Source organism: Globicephala melas, chromosome 9 (genome assembly GCF_963455315.2).
Source record: "Globicephala melas chromosome 9, mGloMel1.2, whole genome shotgun sequence".
Lineage (NCBI taxonomy): Eukaryota > Metazoa > Chordata > Mammalia > Artiodactyla > Delphinidae > Globicephala > Globicephala melas.
In genome coordinates this window covers 80,512,678-80,532,686 of record NC_083322.1, presented here as the reverse complement: position 1 = coordinate 80,532,686, position 20,009 = coordinate 80,512,678, and the positions used below count along the sequence as shown (strand labels likewise).

Below are 20,009 nucleotides of genomic sequence, written 5' to 3'. Positions count from 1 at the left end.
CGATAAAACATTATAATATTGGTGCTGACAAAGGTGGAGTTAGAAAGGCAATAATTCATTGAAGGTATGATCTAAATTGGTACTAACCTACAAGATCAAGGAAATTTATCAATAGCTTCGACCTTTTAATACCAGTTTCTGTATTTTATATCTTAAGGTGATAATGAGAAATGCAGAGATTTATTTATTTACCATGATAAAATGGTAACAATGTAAATTAGTTTGGAACATATAATATTAAAATATTATTCTCAAAAAGTGTTATTAAATATATGATAAAGCTTCCTGGTAAGTTAAAAGGTCAGGTATAAACTTTGTAGTGTTTCAGTATTTGTATATTTGTTTAGTTTGGTATATACTTGCTATTAATATATTGAATGAACATACACACATGTATAGTATCAAGATTTTTTTCCTTCACACTAGTTTGTATTTCATAAAATCATCATGTGTTTCCTTTACAGTGAGAAAAAAGCATTTTAATGTTGCATTTATGTGAAAAGCAATCTTAAAAATCGTAAGATGTTCAGCAGGAAAACATGTTATTTCAACCAAGATTCTGGTAAGTGGAACAACCCAATTAATATTTTTACTTCAAAGAAATAGAGCATGGCATTAACTCAAGATTATTTGTTTCGTATAAAAAACAACAGCTAAAACACTACAATGTACATACTGAGATGTAAATCCCAAACCAGAAGTCTATCACAGGAAATATGCCAGGCACGCCCAAAAAAGGAGCTCAACAATTTGCACCAATGTGTAAGGACTTATGTAAACAGGAAAAATTAAGAAATTTCTCTGCATATTTTCCCTCTGTTTTCCTCTAGGTTTACTACCCCCTGTTCCTTGTATCACTGAATGATCAGAAGGAAACTAACTTGCATGAAATTCCTTTAATTTGAAAAGAAAATTTAAAAGTTGTAGAGAAAGACAGAGATCCTTTTGGTATTCTACTGAGCTGCAGTTTGAATTGATTCACTACTTTTTAAAGATCTCAGTAATTTTATCTTAGCTCATTAGCTGTCAATTAAAAGTGCTTTTATAAAGTTTGAGGTTTAAATTTTATGTCACAGTACTTTCAGATAATTAAGTCAACTGAACAGAATGTCTTCATCATATAAAATTAAAGGAAGAATCTAGACCTCAAAAATATACTAGATTTACACATTTTAATAGGAATACTTCCCTGGCCTACAACCTTGATCCAAGGCCCCATTCCTGCGTTCTTACCGTTTTGTCTGTTCTCAACAATGTATCCAGTATCTAATTTTTAATGAAAGTAAGGCCGATTATGTAATTCCCCTTCAAAAAAACAAAGTCTCCTTCCATCTCTGTTATGGACTTAATGTTTGAGTTTTCACAAAATTCCTATTTTGAACCCCTAACCCCCAATGTGATGGTATTAGGAAATGGGGACTTTGGAAGGTAATTAGGCACAGATGAGGTCATGAGGGTAGCACCTCAGTACTGGAATTAGTGTCCTGCCTTCATAATCGGATTGCTATCCATATAAAAAGAGAGGAAAATATCAGATTTCACTCTCTCCGCATGTGTACAAAGAAGAGGTCATGTGAGTACATAGCAAGATGGCAGCCATCTGCAAAACAGGAAGAGAGACCTCACCAGGAGTCAAATCTTTCCAAAACCTTAATCTTGGACTTCCCAGGGTCCAGAACTGTAAAATTAAATATCTGTTGTTTAAGCCACCCTGTCTACGGTATTTTTTACAGCAGCCCAAATTGACTTAGACAATCTCAGAATAAAAATCAACTGTAATTATCCACAAGGCTGTACAAAAGGAGGCCTCTGCTGCTACCCTCAGCTGCTCCCTCAGCTCTGCCCACACGGTCTTCCTGTTCTTTATGCACCCACTATGCTCCAGGCTCAGGATCTTGGTACTTTCGGTTACCTCTGCCTGCAACCTTCTTGCTCAATGATTTCATGACTCCCATGCTCACCAACTACAGACTTTTGCCATAATGCTTCCTTATCCACAAAGCCTTCCTTATCCACATATTTTGAATATCAACTCCCCAACTCCTAACCCAGAAACTACCCACAACACTTCCCTATTTTATTTTATTTATTTATTTATTTATTTATTTGCAGTACTCAGGCCTCTCACTGTTGTGGCCTCTCCTGTTGCGAAGCACAGGCTCCGGACGCACAGGCTCAGCGGCCATGGCTCACAGGCCTAGCTGCTCCGCGGGATGTGGGATCTTCCCGGACTGGGGCACGAATCCGTGTCCCCTGCATCAGCAGGTGGACCCTCAACCACTGCGCCACCAGGGAAGTCCCCTATTTTATTTTTATCTCAAACATTTTTTATGCTACAATATATCCCATTATTTTAACTGTTTATTTTTTTATTTTATGCCCTATTTCCATCAGAATGTAAGCTCCATGAGTACAGGGGTTTTTATCTATTTGTTCAGTGCTATATTCCTATTATAAACTGTTTTTTAAAACAGTAAACGTAAACTATTAGCACTCTCTAATACAATATTGGCCGTGTCTTGAAACAGATTAATTGCTTATGAAAGATTATAACATAATCAATCAGTAAAGGCCAAGAAGCTTTTTCCTCTATAATTTCTATACTAACATCATTTGAAGTACAGTAGCTATATTTTCTGTAATAAAACAAACGAACATTGAGAGAGGAAAGACAGGGGTAGGGGATTAAGGGATAGAAACTACTATTTATAAAATAAATAAGCTACAAGGGTATATTATACAGCACAGGGAATATAGGCAATATTTTATAATAACTATAAATGGAGTATAACCTTTAAAAATTGTGAATCACTATACTGTACACCATACTGTATATAATATTGTACATTAACTATACCTCAATTTAAAAAATGATAAATTATAACACAGTATTATAGACAGTTCAATTTATAAAAACCAAGTATTTTTGTTAAGGCATATGAGACCTCCAAGGATATTAATACAACTCCTGAAAATTCTCCTGTTTTCTTTCAGTAAAATCAATGTACCTTTGTGATAGAAGTATGTTCATTTTAAAATTTCTAAAATAGAAATTATAAATTGCCTTGCTTACATTACAAGGTAAGTGTAAGGACAAAAGTATCTAGTACCTGAAAGTTATGCAAGTTGAGGTTCCTTATTATTTTCTCTTAGCATATTCTTATATAACTATAATAATTCTACAAATAAATATCAACATAAATTACTAATGACAAATGACAAGAAAATTCTATGAAGACATTCCATGAAGACATAACAAATTAATAAAGTTCTGTGATTAAAACAAATTAAGTCGGAATATTCAGCCATTTTTACTGAGTTCATTGCTCGTCTTTTTATACTCTTAAACAGATAAATTAGATCTGAACATTAAGTGTGGTTTGGGTGCCCTCTGAAATAAAAGTACCGACCAGTGAAATCCTCAAAAGTAGAAACTTTCAGATAGGATTTTAATTAAATATACTATTTGAAAATTTTAAATACATCATGGAGAAAAAATAATCACATTTGAATTCAAGACTCTTTCGGAAGTAGTCACCTTTGTAAAATTAGAACACAAAGTATCTTATGAGAATTCAGAGACACAAACTGAGTAAAAGAAGAGGCTGTTTCCTTCAGTTATGCCTTCAATTAGAGTATGCTTTCCCATTTATTAAATTCAGAAACCTAGCATGATCCTGGATATCTGATATGTTCTGATGAGCTGCATGAAAAAAGCCAGTAATTATTAACTTTTCAAGATCTTGTTGACATTTCTGATTTTACTCCTGTGTCATTTACCCACACAGCCCGTAACACTGGATATGAATTTTAAAGTAGCACAGGCCAGGCAAGGTCAGAGGCTTATGGATGAGATCTCAGCAAGGAAGGAGAAGCGAATATTAACATAAATGGGACTAAATAAATAATCCAAAGACAGAGTTTCTTTTCCTTTGTTTTTTTAAATTATGCCACATACCAAAGTGTCTTACAACTTGAGAAAACATCTATATCAATATTTTATCTTATTGACTTTCAAAGTAATCAAAGTAATACTATTTATTCTCTGAGACTATTAAAATCATCCTTTGTAAATATTCACAGTTTATTCTAAATTAGAAAGAAAAACATTTACACCAAGTCAAGACTCTTCTGTAGGATACTGAAAAAAAGATGTGTATACTATGTGATACCAATCTGAAAAAAACATGTTCGGATTTACTTTATGTGCCATATTTTATGTCTGTTCCAGCATAAAACAGATGAAGACTTTCATGAACATGATTTCAATGAGAAAAAACAAAAGAGCAAAAGAAATAAGAAACTGAAGATTCTCATACAAAGTACGTATCTTACTAACTCCTGTGCACAATCCTGGCTCCCAAGGAATATACCTGAGTCAAAATTAACTCAAAAGTAAAATATCAGAAATTTTAACTGAGGAGGAGCTTGAAGATGGCAGAGGAGTAAGATGTGGAGATCACCTTCGTCCCCACAAATACATCAAAAATACACCTACATGTGGAACAACTCCTACAGAACACCTACTGAAAACGCTGGCAGAAGACCTCAGACCTCCCAAAAGGCAAGAAACTCCCCACGTACCTGGGTAGGGCAAAACAAAAAAGAATAAACAGAGACAAAAGAATAGGGACGGGATCTGCACCAGTGGGAGGGAGCTGTGAAGGAGGAAAGGTGTCCACACACTAGGAAGGCCCTTCGCGGGCGGAGACTGCGGGTGGCGGAGGGGGAAGCTTCGGAGCCGCAGAGGAGAGAACAGCAACAGGGGTGCGGAGGGCAAAGCGGAGAGATTCCCGCAGAGAGGATCGGTGCCGACCGGCACTCACCAGCCCGACAGGCTTGTCTGCTCACCTGCCGGGGCGGGCGGGGCTGGGAGCTGAGGCTTGGCCTTCAGTCGGATCGCAGGGAGAGGACTGGGGTTGGCAGCGTGAACACAGCCTGCAGGGGGCTAGTGCACCACGGCTAGCCGGGAGGGAGTCCGGGGAAAAGTCTGGACCTGACGAAGAGGCAAGAGGCTTTTTCTTCCCTCTTTGTTTCCGGGTGCGAGAGGAGAGGGGATTAAGAGTGCTGCTTAAAGGAGCTCCAGAGACGGGCGCGAGCCGCGGCTAAAAGCGCAGACCCCAGAGACGGGCATGAGACGCTAAGGCCGCTGCTGCCGCCACCAAGAAGCCTGTGTGCGAGCACAGGTCACTATCCACACCTCCCCTCCCAGGAGCCTGTGCAGCCCGCCACTGCCAGTGTCCACTGATTCAGGGACAACTTCCCCAGGAGAACACACAGCGCGCCTCAGGCTGGTGCAACGTCACACCGGCCTCTACTGACGCGGGCTCGCCCCGCACTCCGTACCCCTTCCTCCCCCGGCCTGAATGAGCCAGAGCCCCCGAATCAGCTGCTCCTTTAACCCCTCCAGTCCCAGTGAAGAACAGATGCCCTCAGGCGACCAACACACAGAGGCGGGGCCAAATCCAAAGCTGAGCCCCTGGGAGCTGTGCGAACAAAGAGAAAGGGAAATCCCTTCCAACAGCCTCAGGAGCAGCAGATTAAATATCCACAATCAACTTGATGAACCCTGCATCTGTGGAATACCTGAATAGACAACAAATCATCCCAAATTGAGGAGGTGGACTTTTGGAGCAACGAAATATATATACTTTTTCCTTTTTCTCTTTTTGTGAGTGTGTATGTACATGCATCCGTGTGTGATTTTGTCTCTATAGCTTTGCTTTTACCGTTTGTCCTAGGGTTCTGTCTGTCCGTTTTTTGTTGTTGTTTAGTATACTTTTTAGCACTTGTTATCATTGGTGGATTTGTTTTTTGGTTTGGTTACTCTCTTCTTTCTTTTAAAAAAAAATTTTAATAATTATTTTTTATTTTAATAACTATTTTATTTTATTTTACTTTATTTTATTACCTTCTTTCTTTCTTTTTTTTCTCCCTTTTATTCTGAGCCATGTGGATGACAGGCTCTTGGTGCTCCAGCCAGGCATAACGGCTGTGCCTCTGAGGTGGGAGAGCCAAGTTCAGGACACTGGTCCACAAGAGACCTCCCAGCTCCACGTAATATCAAACAGCGAAAATTTCCCAGAGATCTCCATCTCAATGCAAAGATCCAGCTCCACTCAACGACCAGCAAGCTACAGTGCTGGACACCCTATGCTTAACAACTAGCAAGACAGGAACACAACTGAATCCATTAGCACAGAGGCTGCCTAAAATCATAATAAGGCCACAGACACCCCAAAACACACCACCAGACGTGGACCTGCCCACCAGAAAGATAATCCAGCCTCCTCCACCAGAATACAGGCACTAGTCCCCTCCACCAGGAAGCCTACACAACCCACTGAACCAACCTTAGCCATTGGGGACAGACACCAAAAACAATGGGAACTACACACCTGCAGCCTGCAAAGAGGAGACCCCAAACACAGTAAGTTAAGCAAAATGAGAAGACAGAGAAACAAACAGCAGATGAAGGAGCAAGGCAAAAACCCACCAGACCTAACAAATGAAGAGGAAACAGGCAGTCTACCTGTAAAAGAATTCAGAATAACGATAGTAAAGATGATCCAAAATCTTGGAAATAGAATGGAGAAAATACAAGAAAAGTTTAACAAAGACATATAAGAACTAAAGAGCAAACAAACAGTGATGACCACACAATAAATGAAATTTAAAATTCTCTAGAAGGGATCAACAGAAGAATAACTAAGGCAGAAGAACAGATAAGTGACCTGGAAGATAAAATAGTGGAAATAACTAATGCAGAGCAGAATAAAGAAAAAAGAATGAAAAGAATTGAGAACAGTCTCAGAGACCTCTGGGACAACATTAAATGCATAAACATTCGAATTACAGGGGTCCCACAAGAAGAAGAGAAAAAGAAAGGGACTGAGAAAATATTTGAAGAGATTATAGTTGAAAACTTCCCTAATATGGGAAAGGAAATAGTTAATCAAGTCCAGGAAATACAGAGAGTCCCATACAGGATAAATCCAAGGAGAAATACACCAAGACACATATTAATCAAACTATCAAAAATTAAATACAAAGAAAACATTAAAAGCAGCAAGGGAAAAACAAATAACACACAAGGGAATCCCCATACGGTTAACAGCTGATCTTTCAGCAGAAACTCTGCAAGCCAGAAGGGAGTGGCAACACATATTTAAAGTGATGAAGGAGAAAAGCCTGCAACCAAGATTACTCTACCCAGCAAGGATCTCTTTCAGATTTGACAGAGAAATTAAAACCTTTACAGACAAGCAAAAGCTAAGAGAATTCAGTATGACCAAACCAGCTTTACAACAAATGCTAAAAGAACTTCTCTAGGCAGGAAACACAAGAGAAGGAAAAGACCTACAATAACAAACTCAAAACAATTAAGAAAATGGGAATAGGAACATACATATCGATAATTACCTTAAATGTAAATGGATTAAATGCTCCAACCGAAATACATAGACTGGCTGAATGGATACAAAACCAACACCCATATATATGCTGAATACAAGAGACCCACTTCAGACCTAGGGACACATACAGACTGCAATTAGGGGATGGAAAAAGATATTCCATGCAAATGGAAATCAAAAGAAAGCTGGAGTAGCAATTCTCATATCAGACAAAAAAGACTATAAAACAAAGACTATTACAAGAGACAAAGAAGGACACTACATAATGATCAAAGGATCAATCCAAGAAGATATAACAATGGAAATATTTCTGCACCCAACACAGGAGCACCTCAATACACAAGGCAAATAGTAACAGCCATAAAAGAGGAAATCGACAGTAACACAATCATAGTAGGGGACGTTAACACCCCACTTTCACTAATGGACATTTCATCCAAAATGAAAATAAATAAGGAAACACAAGCTTTAAATAACACATTAAACAAGATAGAGTTAATTGATATTTATAGGACATTCTATCCAAAAACAACAGAATACACATTTTTCTCAAGTGCTCATGGAACATTCTCTAGGATAGCTTATATCTTGGCTCACAAATCAAGCCTGGGTAAATTTAATAAAATTGAAATTGTATCACGTATCTTTTCCGACCACAATGTTATGAGACTAGATATCAATTATAGGAAAAAATATGTAAAAAATACAACCACATGAAGGCTAAACAATACACTACTTAATAACCAAGAGATCACTGAAGAAATCAAAGACAAATCAAAACATACCTAGAAACAAATGACAATGAAAATACGACAACCCAAAACCTATGGGATGTAGCAAAAGCAGTTCTAAGAGGGAAGTTTATAGCAATACAATCCTACCTTAAGAAACAGGAAACACCTCGAATAAACAACCTAACCTTGCACCTAAAGCAATTAAAGAAAAATAAAAAAAAAACCAAAGTTAGCAGAAGGAAAGAAATCATAAAAATAAGATCAGAAATAAATGAAAAAGAAATGAAGGAAACGATAGCAAAGATCAATAAAACTAAAAGCTGGTTCTCTGACAAGATAAAAATAATTGATAAACCATTAGCCAGACTCATCAAGAAAATGAGGGAGAAGACTCAAATCAACAGAATTAGAAACGAAAAAGGAGAAGTAACAACTGACACTGAAGAAACACAAAGGATCATGACAGATTACTACAAGCAACTGTATGCCAATAAAATGGACAACCTGGAAGAAATGGACAAATTCTTAGAAATACACAACCTTCCAAGACTGAACCAGGAACAAATAGAAAATATGAACAGACCAGTCACAAGCTCTGAACTTGAAACTGTGATTAAAAATCTTCCAACAAACAAAAGCCCAGGACCAGATGGCTTCACAGGCGAATTCTATCAAACATTTAGAGAAGAGCTAACACCTATCCTTCTCAAACTCTTCCAAAATATAGCAGAGGGAGGAACACTCCCAAACTCATTCTATGAGGCCACCATCACCTTGATACCAAAACCAGACAAGGATGTCACAAAGAAAGAAAACTACAGGCCAATTTCACTGATGAACATAGATGCAAAAATCCTCAACAAAGTACTAGCAAACGGAATCCAACAGCACATTAAAAGGATCATACACCATGATCAACTGGGGTTTATCTCAGGAATTCAAGGATTCTTCAATATATGCAAATCAATCAATGTGATCCACCATATTAAAAACTTGAATGAGAAAAACCATATGATCATCTCAATAGATGCAGAGAAAGCTTTCGACAAAATTCAACACCCATTTATGATAAAAACCCTCCAGAAAGTAGGCGTAGAGGGAACTTTTCTCTACATAATAAAGGCCGTATATGACAAACCCACAGCCAACATCATCCTCAGGGTGAAAAACTGAAAGCATTTCTATGAAGATCAGGAACAAGACAAGGTTGCCCACTCTCACAACTATTATTCAACATAGTTTTGGAAGTTTTATCCACAGCAATCAGAGGAGAAAAGGAAATAAAAGGAATCCAAATTGGAAAAGAAGAAGTAAAGCTGTCACTGTTTGCAGATGACATGATCCTATACATAGAGAATCCTAAAGATGCTACCAGAAAACTACTAGAGCTAATCAATGAATTTGGTAAAGTAGCAGGATACAAAATTAATGCACAGAAATCTCTGGCATTCCTACACACTAATGATGAAAAATCTGAATGAGAAATTAAGAAAACCCTCCCATTTACCACTGCAACAAAAAGAATAAAGTATCTAGGAGTAAATCTACCTAGGGAGACAAAAGACCTGTATGCAGAAAATTATAAGACACTGATGAAAGAAATTAAAGATGATACAAACAGATGGAGAGATATACCATGTTCTTGGATTGGAAGAATCAACATTGTGAAAATGACTCTACTACCAAAAGCAATCTACAGCTTCAATGCAATCCCTATCCAACTACACTGGCATTTGTCACAGAACTAGAACAAAAAATTTCACAATTTGTATGGAAACACAAAAGACTCCGAATAGCCAAAGCAATCTTGAGAACGAAAAACGGAGCTGGAGGAATCAGGCTCCCTGACTTCAGACTATACTACAAAGCTACAGTAATCAAGACAGAATGGTACTGGCACAAAAACAGAAATATAGATCAGTGAAACAGGATAGAAAGCCCAGAGATAAATCCACGCACATATGGTCACCTTATCTTTGATAAAGGAGGCAAGAATATACAGTGGAGAAAAGACAGCCTCTTCAATAAGTGGTGCTGGGAAAACTGGACAGCTACATATAAAAGAATGAAATTAGAACACTCCCTAAAACCATACACAAAAATAAACTCAAAATGGATTAAAGACCTAAATGTAAGGCCAGACACTATCAAACTCTTAGAGGAAAACATATGCAGAACACTCTATGACATAAATCACAGCAAGATCCTTTTTGACCCACCTCCTAGAGAAATGGAAATAAAAACAAAAATAAACAAATGGGACCTAATGAAACTTCAAAGCTTTTGCACAGCAAAGGAAACGATAAACAGGAGCAAAAGACAATCCTCAGAATGGGAGAAAATATTTGCAAATGAAGCAACTGACAAAGGATTAATCGCCAAAATTTATAAGCAGCTCATGCAGCTCAATAACAATAAAACAAACAACCCAATCCAAAAATGGGCAGAAGACCTAAATAGACATTTCTCCAAAGAAGATATACAGATTGTCAACAAACACATGAAAGAATGCTCAACATCATTAATCATTAGAGAAATGCAAATCAAAACGAGAATGAGATATCATCTCACACTGATCAGAATGGCCATCATCAAAAAATCTAGAAACAATAAATGCTGGAGAGGGTGTGGAGAAAAGGGAACCCTCTTGCACTGTTGGTGGGAATGTAAATCGATACAGCCACTATGGAGAACAGTATGGAGGTTCCTCAAAAAACTCAAAATAGTACTACCTTATGACCCAGCAATCCCAATACTGGGCATATACCCTAAGAAAACCATAATTCAAAAAGAGTCATGTACCACAATGTTCACTGCAGCTCTATTTACAGTAGCCAGGACATGGAAGCAACCTAAGTGTCCATCAACAGATGAATGGAGAAAGAAGGTGTGGCACATATATACAATGGAATATTACTCAGCCATAAAAAGAAACGAAACTGAGTTATCTGTAGTGAGGTGGATGGACCTAGAGACTGTCATACAGAGTGAAGTATGTCAGAAAGAGAAAAACAAATACCATACGCTAAACCATATATATGGAATCCAAAAAAAAAAAAAAGAAAAAAATGGTCATGAAGAACCTAGGGCAAGATGGGAATAAAGACACAGACCTACTAGAGAATGAACTTGAGGACACGGGGAGGGGGAAGGGTAAGCTGTGACAAAGTGAGAGAGTGGCATGGACATATATACACTACCAAACGTAAAATAGATAGCTAGTGGGAAGCAGCCGCATAGTACAGGGAGATCAGCTCGGTGCTTTGCGACCACCTAGAGGGGTGGGATAGGGAGGGTGGGAGGGAGACTCAAGAGGGAAGAGATATGGGGACATATGTATATGCATAACTGATTCACTTTGTTATAAAGCAGAAACTAACACACCATTGTAAAGCAATTATACTCCAATAAAGATGTTAAGAAAAAAGAAATTTTATCTATTGTAGTACTTAAAAGTATAAAGTTTAGCATTAGAATTTATATGAAATTTGACCCCATTTCTTACCAATGATGTGGCCTTTCATTAAAGACTCAGCTTCAATTTCTCCTTCTTCAAAATTATTGAGCAAAGTTATTTAAATAAATGAGATATTATAATTTACTAGACTGGTGAATTAGGTTCTTATTATTTTAGGTTCTAATAATCTAGGGAAAAAGTGCATTTTTCACTGATTTCTTAAACATCAGCCCATTGAAAAATTAAGCAAAGTTATTTTGTTTTGATACTCCTGGGTAACCTACTCCTGAAGAGATACCTTCCTCCTCTCTATTTTCAGCTTTTTAATAGTTCAACAACGACAGAACAGAAAGTCTCTAGTATAAGTGAGGTGGGTGGGGGAAGGAGGAAGCAAGTCGAAAAGCAATATGAAAAATCCCATTTAGGTTATTTCATTAGTAAGTGTTCACATTTGAATATATATTTTATAGGACTGTACCCCAAACTGTTAGTCATGATTAGGTGTTACAGTTGGAGACTTTCATCTTCTACCTTAAATAAGCATGCACCATTAAAATTTCTGCTACTGTGGTACATGGCTTTTAGAAAGAGAAAGAAATCTGTTTTTAAGTGTGTGAGGTTGTTAGGGCCCAGGGCAATCCACCCCAAAATGCACCTCAATGGCATATTGATTATTTTGAATAAAGTTATGTGAGAAACAACCAATGGAAAATAAATGATAAAAAAGAAAAGCTCTGATGCCCCTTTTTCCCCCTAAAAGTGGGAAATAAATCTCCCATGTGATACCAGGAGGATAGAAAGCATCCCTATCACCAAAGTTAGGGAATTCAAGGCTAAGCAAGCTGTATAGACAAAGTTTGTTACTTCATTAGTCTGCTACCCCAAACACAAGCCCCCTTGTTTTGTTACATCTCTTCAAATAGTTGTTTCTTTGTCTAAATATGATATATTATTGGCCTGCTCTGGACACTTCGGGGGGGGTCCCATTTTTATGACTTATATGCATTAATTAATTAATTTTTTAAATTAATATTTTCATCTGTCTTGTGTCAATTATTAGACCAGCCAAAAGAACTCAAGAAGAGCTGGGGCGGGGGGTGGGGGTAGGGATGTGGAATCTCCCCCTCCCTGGACAAAGTTCTGATATCCTTCCTTGGGAATTTAATGGAAAGTGTGAGGATTTCTGGATAATCACTACTGGCAACAAAACAGAAACACAATCATGAAAGCTTGCTAACAAATTAAAAACACTCAAGCTGGCCTCAAGTTTGTTCAACATAGTACTACAGATCAGATAACAGAGGACTGACATAAAAATGTTTTGACTCAAAACTTCTATATCCAGCCAGTTTGTTCTTCTAAAGTAAGTTCAAAAGAAAGATATAATTGTAGAGTAATAAGATTATCATCCTGTTGACATACCTGAAAACAGGTGATAACAATTTCGAAAGGAAATAAAATGGATGAAATAATTTTTAAAAAACTGAGAAACACAACCATACAGCTCAGTATTATCTGATTAATTGTTGTTATAATAGTTGCAAAATTTAATTGCAAACATCAAAAATAATTCTTGAAAAAAAATGCAACAGACAAAGTAAAAAACGAAAAATAAGAAAAACAAAACTGAACCTACATCCCAGTAATTCCTAAAAGGACTTGGAATTAATAGGGTGAGTTGTAAAGAAGTAAGATTACATTTAATTCTCATGTAACATCAGAAACTACTTACATGCACCATTGTTTCTATTATAGAGAAAAATCATATGTTTAATATCTTTAAAGACTTGATATGATGAAAACAACATGTACTTTTAAAAATATTTAAAAGGGGCTTCCCTGGTGGCGCAGTGGTTGAGAGTCTGCCTGCTGATGCAGGGGACACGGGTTTGTGCCCCGGTCCGGGAAGATCCTACATGCCACAGAGTGACTGGGCCCGTGAGCCATGGCCACTGAGCCTGCGCATCCGGAGCCTGTGCTCCGCAACGGGAGAGGCCACAACAGTGAGAGGCCCACGTACCACACACACACACACAAATATATATATATATTAAAATATATATTAAAATATTAATTATATTAATAATTATTAATATATTATATTAATTATATTAATAAATATATATTAATATATAATATATATTATATATATATTAAAAAGGTGAAACAAAAATGAATAAAACAATTTGACAGAAGATGAAATTTATATTATGGAAAAACTAAGACATGTACTTAAAAATGCCCTTTTAAACAACAATCTTGGAATGAATCCAAAAAATTAAGGCTAATTTTTTATATTAGTCCTTGAATTTAATCCTTTTTGTGTAAATAAACTTTAACTGTAATTAATAATACCAGCAAACAGTTACATAATGCTTACTATGAGCCTGGCACTCTTATGCAAACTCAAACATACTAACTTACTTTTACCCTCAAATGAACTTTTCGGTTTAGTAAACTTATCCCCATTTTATGGGTGAGCAATGCTAGCCCATAAAGTTAATAAATTTGCCAAAGGAAATACTGCTAAAATTTATATTTGAAATTTAATTTAACCCAGGCTGTCTGCATCCAGAATCCAGGCAGTTCTAGATACACTCTGGATACCCAGTACACTTTACAGCCTTTTTAATTAAGGGAACTATTAGAAATATACTTTTTAGGGCTTCCCTGGTGGCGGAGTGGTTGAGAGTCCGCCTGCCGATGCAGGGACACGGGTTCATGCCCCAGTCCAGGAAGATCCCACATGCCGCGGAGCGGCTGGGCCCGTAAGCCATGGCCGCTGAGCCTGCACTCCGCAACAGGAGAGGCTACAACAGTGAGAGGCCTGCGTACCGCAAAAAAAAAAAAAAAAAAAAAAAAGAAATATACTTTTTAAATTCTCAAGTGGTTCTTTCTCCTTACCACTTACTTATGTGAAAGGCAGGGTACAAGGGGGAAAAGTGGGAACGAGTTAGAAAATGGATAACATCTAAGACCAGAGCTGTGAATGGGCAAAGACCCTGCTTTCTGGGTCACAGCTGGTCCTCATAGATGATTAGGCTGCACTTAAAAGAATTCCTACTTAGAATTGTCAGGTTCTGCCCTTATTAGTATATAGGGTGTCTCTAAGAAATACCACTGGCACAAGCTTCCTCCCCTGTATCTTCCTAAATAACTTATTCCCCTCCCTTCCTCACAGTGAAGCCTTCTCAATCAAGTCTTCCAGTTGATGTTTTTCTATTTCTTTAGGTCTATCATTCATTCCTTTAACCAACACTTTTTATCTTGAGTCCACAATATACTAAGACAGTGGTATCTTTTTCTTATATCCTAGAGTAAGGCAGAGATACACAGAGAGAGACAAAGAGAGACAGTAAAACACAGTAAGATGTGATAAGAACTAGAGAGTCTACAATGTACATCTCGCTTCCTTTAGCAGTTTGTGGGTCTGTACTACTGCTACATAGTTTTGACTTTTAAAAAAATACATCTATTATTTTTTAAGTTATTGATATCAATTGGAAAGGCAGAATTATTTGTTAAACAACAGAGTAGAAGGACACTTCCATGGATACAGGCTCTCCTGCAAATATTCACAGAGTGAGAGCCTATGAACAATATATTGCTCATGAAAATCAAGTTTCTTCTTTTGTATAAATCAAAGTTTACCACAGACTCTTAAATGACATGTGAACAAAACACTATCACAGTTGCTCCTTTTTTTTTTTCCAAATATTAGATATTTAAGATAGATGAGAACATGGTATTCCAAGAGTTGTTCACATTCTTTTACTTACAGCCTTCATAGATGTCAGTGGGAATATGGACTGCTGCGTGCTGATAGGATATTTGTCGCCCAAAATTAGCATCATCGATAAAAACAGGTTTTATCCTCTGGCTGCCTGGCTCACTATCGTTCTTTTCTGGCTATAAAGAAAAAATAGACAATAAACAGAATATTACAACTTATGCTAACACAGGTATTCTCACATTCACTTCTTCATTTGCCAAATGCATAGTCTTTAAAAAACAGATCTACAAGAATATTTTAAAATATAGTCCCATGATGACATCAGACACACAAATTTCCATTCAGGTATTAGCTTTCACATTATAACCTAACTTCTCTCCTAATTTCCTCAACGTTGGAGTCACTCAGGATCATCCTGAGAGGACAAGAGCTTTCCCACATCCAGTACTTATTAGAAAGTACATTTAAAGAATAGCCTAAGTACCTTTATATACAACCAAATTAAAAGTTTCCCCTTGAAATAAATTTCACCACTTATGTTACCAAATTTCTATTATTTTTAGTTTGATAACCAAAGCTACACATGACCTTTGTGTAAAAATAATAATAATAGCAATGAAGGATTATTTTATGTCATATTCCCTTGATTTCTACATGTATTCCAGGTGTATCAATTTTTGTTTTAAAAAAGTAAGTATAAATACTAAGAAAGAAGAGATCTATTGTAACTCTTAGTACAATCAAATCCTAACTTCAACCAATTTGTCTCCCAAGGTAGGAGAAAAGATCCAATCAATGACGATTCAAGAAAACCCCACAAGAGTTTCAGGTTAAAGATTAATTTTGAGCTATTTGAACTATGGTTGTGACACTGAATTACCCTGGCAAGATTATCCAGTTTCTCGTCTGGCAAGATACTAAGAACCTCACTCATTTATCCAAAATGCATCTCTCTAACAATTGTTTTTGCCTACTTACGTTAAACATTTTATTCCCCCAGTGCAAATATAGTTAACTCCTTCCTAAGTAAACATTTTTTTATTAAGTTCAGACCTGTATTATCAACTCCATTTTAGGGACTAATGTATCCCATATTCCCAAGGTAATTTCCTCAAAACAAAACTGAAAAAAGAATCACAACGTTTGACTATTTTCACAGCACACTGCAGTAATGCAACTGATAAGCAAGAGAAAAGACTTAAATGGACAATCAGAAAATTTCATAAGAAGGCTGGTAGAATGTGGCAACACGAAGTCTACAAAGAAGTGATAGTGTCCAACTTTTTAGATGGCTCTGAAAATTTCTATAACCAGATAACCCATCAGTATCCCAAGATATTTTAAAACACACACACGCGCGCGAGTGTGTGTTTCCCTAAGGAAGTTGCAACACTGGAAAGATTATTTAGACACAAATATTAGCAAAAGGGCTTTTTTTTTTTTTTTTTTTTTTTTTGCTTGCGGTGCGCGGACCTCTCACTGTTGTGGCCTCTCCCGTTGCGGAGCACAGGCTCCGGACGCGCAGGCTCAGCGGCCATGGCTCACGGGCCCAGCCGCTCTGCGGCATGTGGGATCTTCCCAGACTGGGGTGCAAACCCGTGTCCCCTGCGTCGGCAGGCGGACTCTCAACCACTTCGCCACTAGGGAAGCCCAGGGCTTTTTTTTTTAATCAATGACTTCTAAAGCTGCAAGTCCAACTCATTATGTAATGAAATCAATTTAATTGGTCATGACCAAATTATTTTTCAAATGAAACAATGTTGAAAGAAAATATGAAAATACTCTCTATAATAAGGGGAAGGACTATATTTGGAAACTGTGGTTTAGGTATTCTGTTTTGGGGGGTTTTATGTTTTATTATACTTTGTTGAAAAGGAAAAATTACATTTTTAGAATGTTTTTATGAGTCAATTTAATGTGCTGAATATAAAAATTAAAAAAAAAAAAAGGGGGGCTTCCCTGGTGGCACAGTGGTTGAGAGTCTGCCTGCCGATATGCAGGGGACGCGGGTTTGTGCCCCGGTCCGGGAAGATCCCACGTGCCGCGGAGCGGCTGGGCCCGTGAGCCATGGCCGCTGAGCCTGCGCGTCCGGAGCCTGTGCTCCGCAACGGGAGAAGCCACAGCGGTGAGAGGCCCGCGTACCGCAAAAAAAAAAAAAAAAAAAAAGTTGAAGACAGATCACTGTTTTTTATCCATGTGAAAGCCACAAAGATATAATTGCTCCCCCATTAACTAGATACACAAAATAATGAAACAGTAGTGTTGAAAGTCTAAATTTTGGCAAAATACCTACACGCAGGAATCACGAATTCATACTCTTTTCTAAAACAGACGTTAGGTGTGTACAGCATGAAGGATAAGAAAAGAAAGGAGAAAGATGTTAAGAAAAAGAGGCACCATAGCGCCAAAGAACACGTAACCTAACACATCTACCAGCATTCCAACTGCTAATAAAGGAAAGAATAAAAGTAATAACTGGGGTTTGGTCTTGGATTCAACCGTGAATTTTAACATATTTTAAAATTCATCCTCTATTCTATGGCTCTCTGTTCCTGGGCACAATTGACTTGAATAAGAGAAGGGATCATTAAAACAAACTACTTTCATTAATAACAAGAATGTAAAGAGGGTCTCACCTAATAAATGATGTCATTTTTCTTCTCAACTGCAAACATCCTGAATTAGTGAAAAGCCTCAATATTTATTTTAAAGCAGAGGTTTCTCAAAGTGTGGTCCTTGAAGAAGCAGCATCAGCAACCACTGAAACTTTTTAGAGTTCAGGCTCTCAGGCCCCACCCCAAACTAGTCAATTAGAAACGTCAGGGGGCGGGATCCAGCAAGTAGTAGTTCAACAAACCCTCCAGGTGATTGTAATACACACTAAAACTGCAAGTCCACTGCTTTACAATCAATAGTTTAAATTGCACACACATTTTTGTTTAGAGCTACTCATGAAAAAGTTAGGATTAATAATAAGCATATTAATGGATGTCTGAATTTTTCTACCCTCCATAGGGTAGAAACACTGTTTTATTATTACTGAATAATAGATGTGTGCACATGGTAATATGGCCAGTAATATCTGTCAAAGGATATTTCAAAAGACAGTAGTTTCTCAAGATACTCTAAGGGTTAACTCCAACCTGAAATAACTTGGGGAAATATTCTTCTACTCTTCTGTCAAGAGAATAACAAAGCACATTGGAACATCAAAAGCTCTGAAATAAGCGTCACTAAAGAAAACCATGTTTAACCCAGTGTTCTCAACCTTATGTGACCCTGGAATTTTTTTTTTTTCATACAAAACCTATTACAAAGAACATACTTACAAAAAGCTGTGGAAAGTAAAGACATCAGAAGATTTGCTTCTACTCAGTCGTATTAATAACACCTCAGACTAGGGCCAGTCACTGTTCCTTGGGCTTCAGCTTTCTGACTTACAACTAACGCTGGGCCGCAGGTGTGGTCCTTATTCCCTGGGGCATATCAGAATCACCTGGGGAGCCCTGTCCCCCACCAATAAAGCGGTGAATCACAACAGGGAGGACATCTTTGGAAAGAATCTCTCAGTTGGTTCTAATATCCTCTCCTACTTAAATTAAGAAGACTCAAACTAAAGAATCTATGTTATTTTCAGTTATGAAAAAATTATAGTCCTATTTCTATAACTTTAGAAAATATTACATTAGTTTCTGTAAGCATATCTTTTCCAGAAATCCTAGTTATATCTATCTCTGGCAAAATTTAGATATATGAAAAGTAGAAAGATTTGATGATAAATAAGAGACAGAGTGAACTATACCTATGAATTAGGGTTAGGAATATGTGCATAAGTGCAATCATTTCATTCATTCACTCACTCAAGAAATAATGTATTGGTAGAGTGGAGGATTTAATGATAACATTTATAGAAATGTCATTTAATATCTAAATCTTCAAACAAATGTGCAACAATAGTAAAATAGTCACAATAAGTATGACAAATACAATTTTATATTGTTATTAAGGAATATAAAAGAGCAATTACATTGGGAATGTACATATATGCTGTATTTGTTTTTAAATGGTTTTAAGCTTAAATGTAGGTGTTAAGCACAAAGAAAGAAGAGAAAATCAGCCTATACTTTTAGAGGAAAAGAGAGAAATGTAGGGATGAGTACACAGCAAACACTAGTAGCCCTATCACTGGTTTTTATAGTTTTGATGGTATTCATCTTTGTGCTTTCTTGTTGTTTCCAATGTAATACAATAAACATGTATTATATTTGCAATTTAAAATATTAATTTTTGTTTTAAGTCCTTTCTAGAGTGCTATTAAGCACTATACGATTATCTTACTAAGGTGGAAGTTGCTTCTATTTCCTCTGAGCCCTCTCACACTTAAAAATTATGTTTTAAATGTATTTTAATAAAGATTCTTTCACTTTTCAATTGCCATAGAGGGAATTCCCAGGCGGTCCAGTGGTTAGGACTCAGTGCTTCCACTACTGAGGCCGGTTCAACCCCTGGTCAGGGAAATAAGATCCTGCAAGCTGCATGGTGCAGCCAGTAAATAAATAAATAGCCATATAAAGGGCTTTTAGGAATAATTTAAAATAATGTACTTCTCAACTTGTATAATCATGTATCACGTCTAGTTTTAATGTACAGATGCTAAATATATTAAGAAA

At 37.0% G+C, this 20,009-nt stretch overlaps 1 protein-coding gene across 2 annotated transcripts in view; it reads right to left on the bottom strand.

Annotated features, from left to right (window-relative positions):
- Positions 1-20,009, bottom strand: part of CACNA2D1 (calcium voltage-gated channel auxiliary subunit alpha2delta 1) — a 515,558-nt gene that overhangs the window by 170,609 nt on the left and 324,940 nt on the right. For both annotated transcript variants that reach the window (XM_060304737.1, XM_060304738.1), the window contains exon 7: positions 15,386-15,515. In XM_060304737.1, coding sequence (XP_060160720.1) covers positions 15,386-15,515 — 130 coding nt within the window. The remainder of the gene's footprint in view (positions 1-15,385; positions 15,516-20,009) is intronic.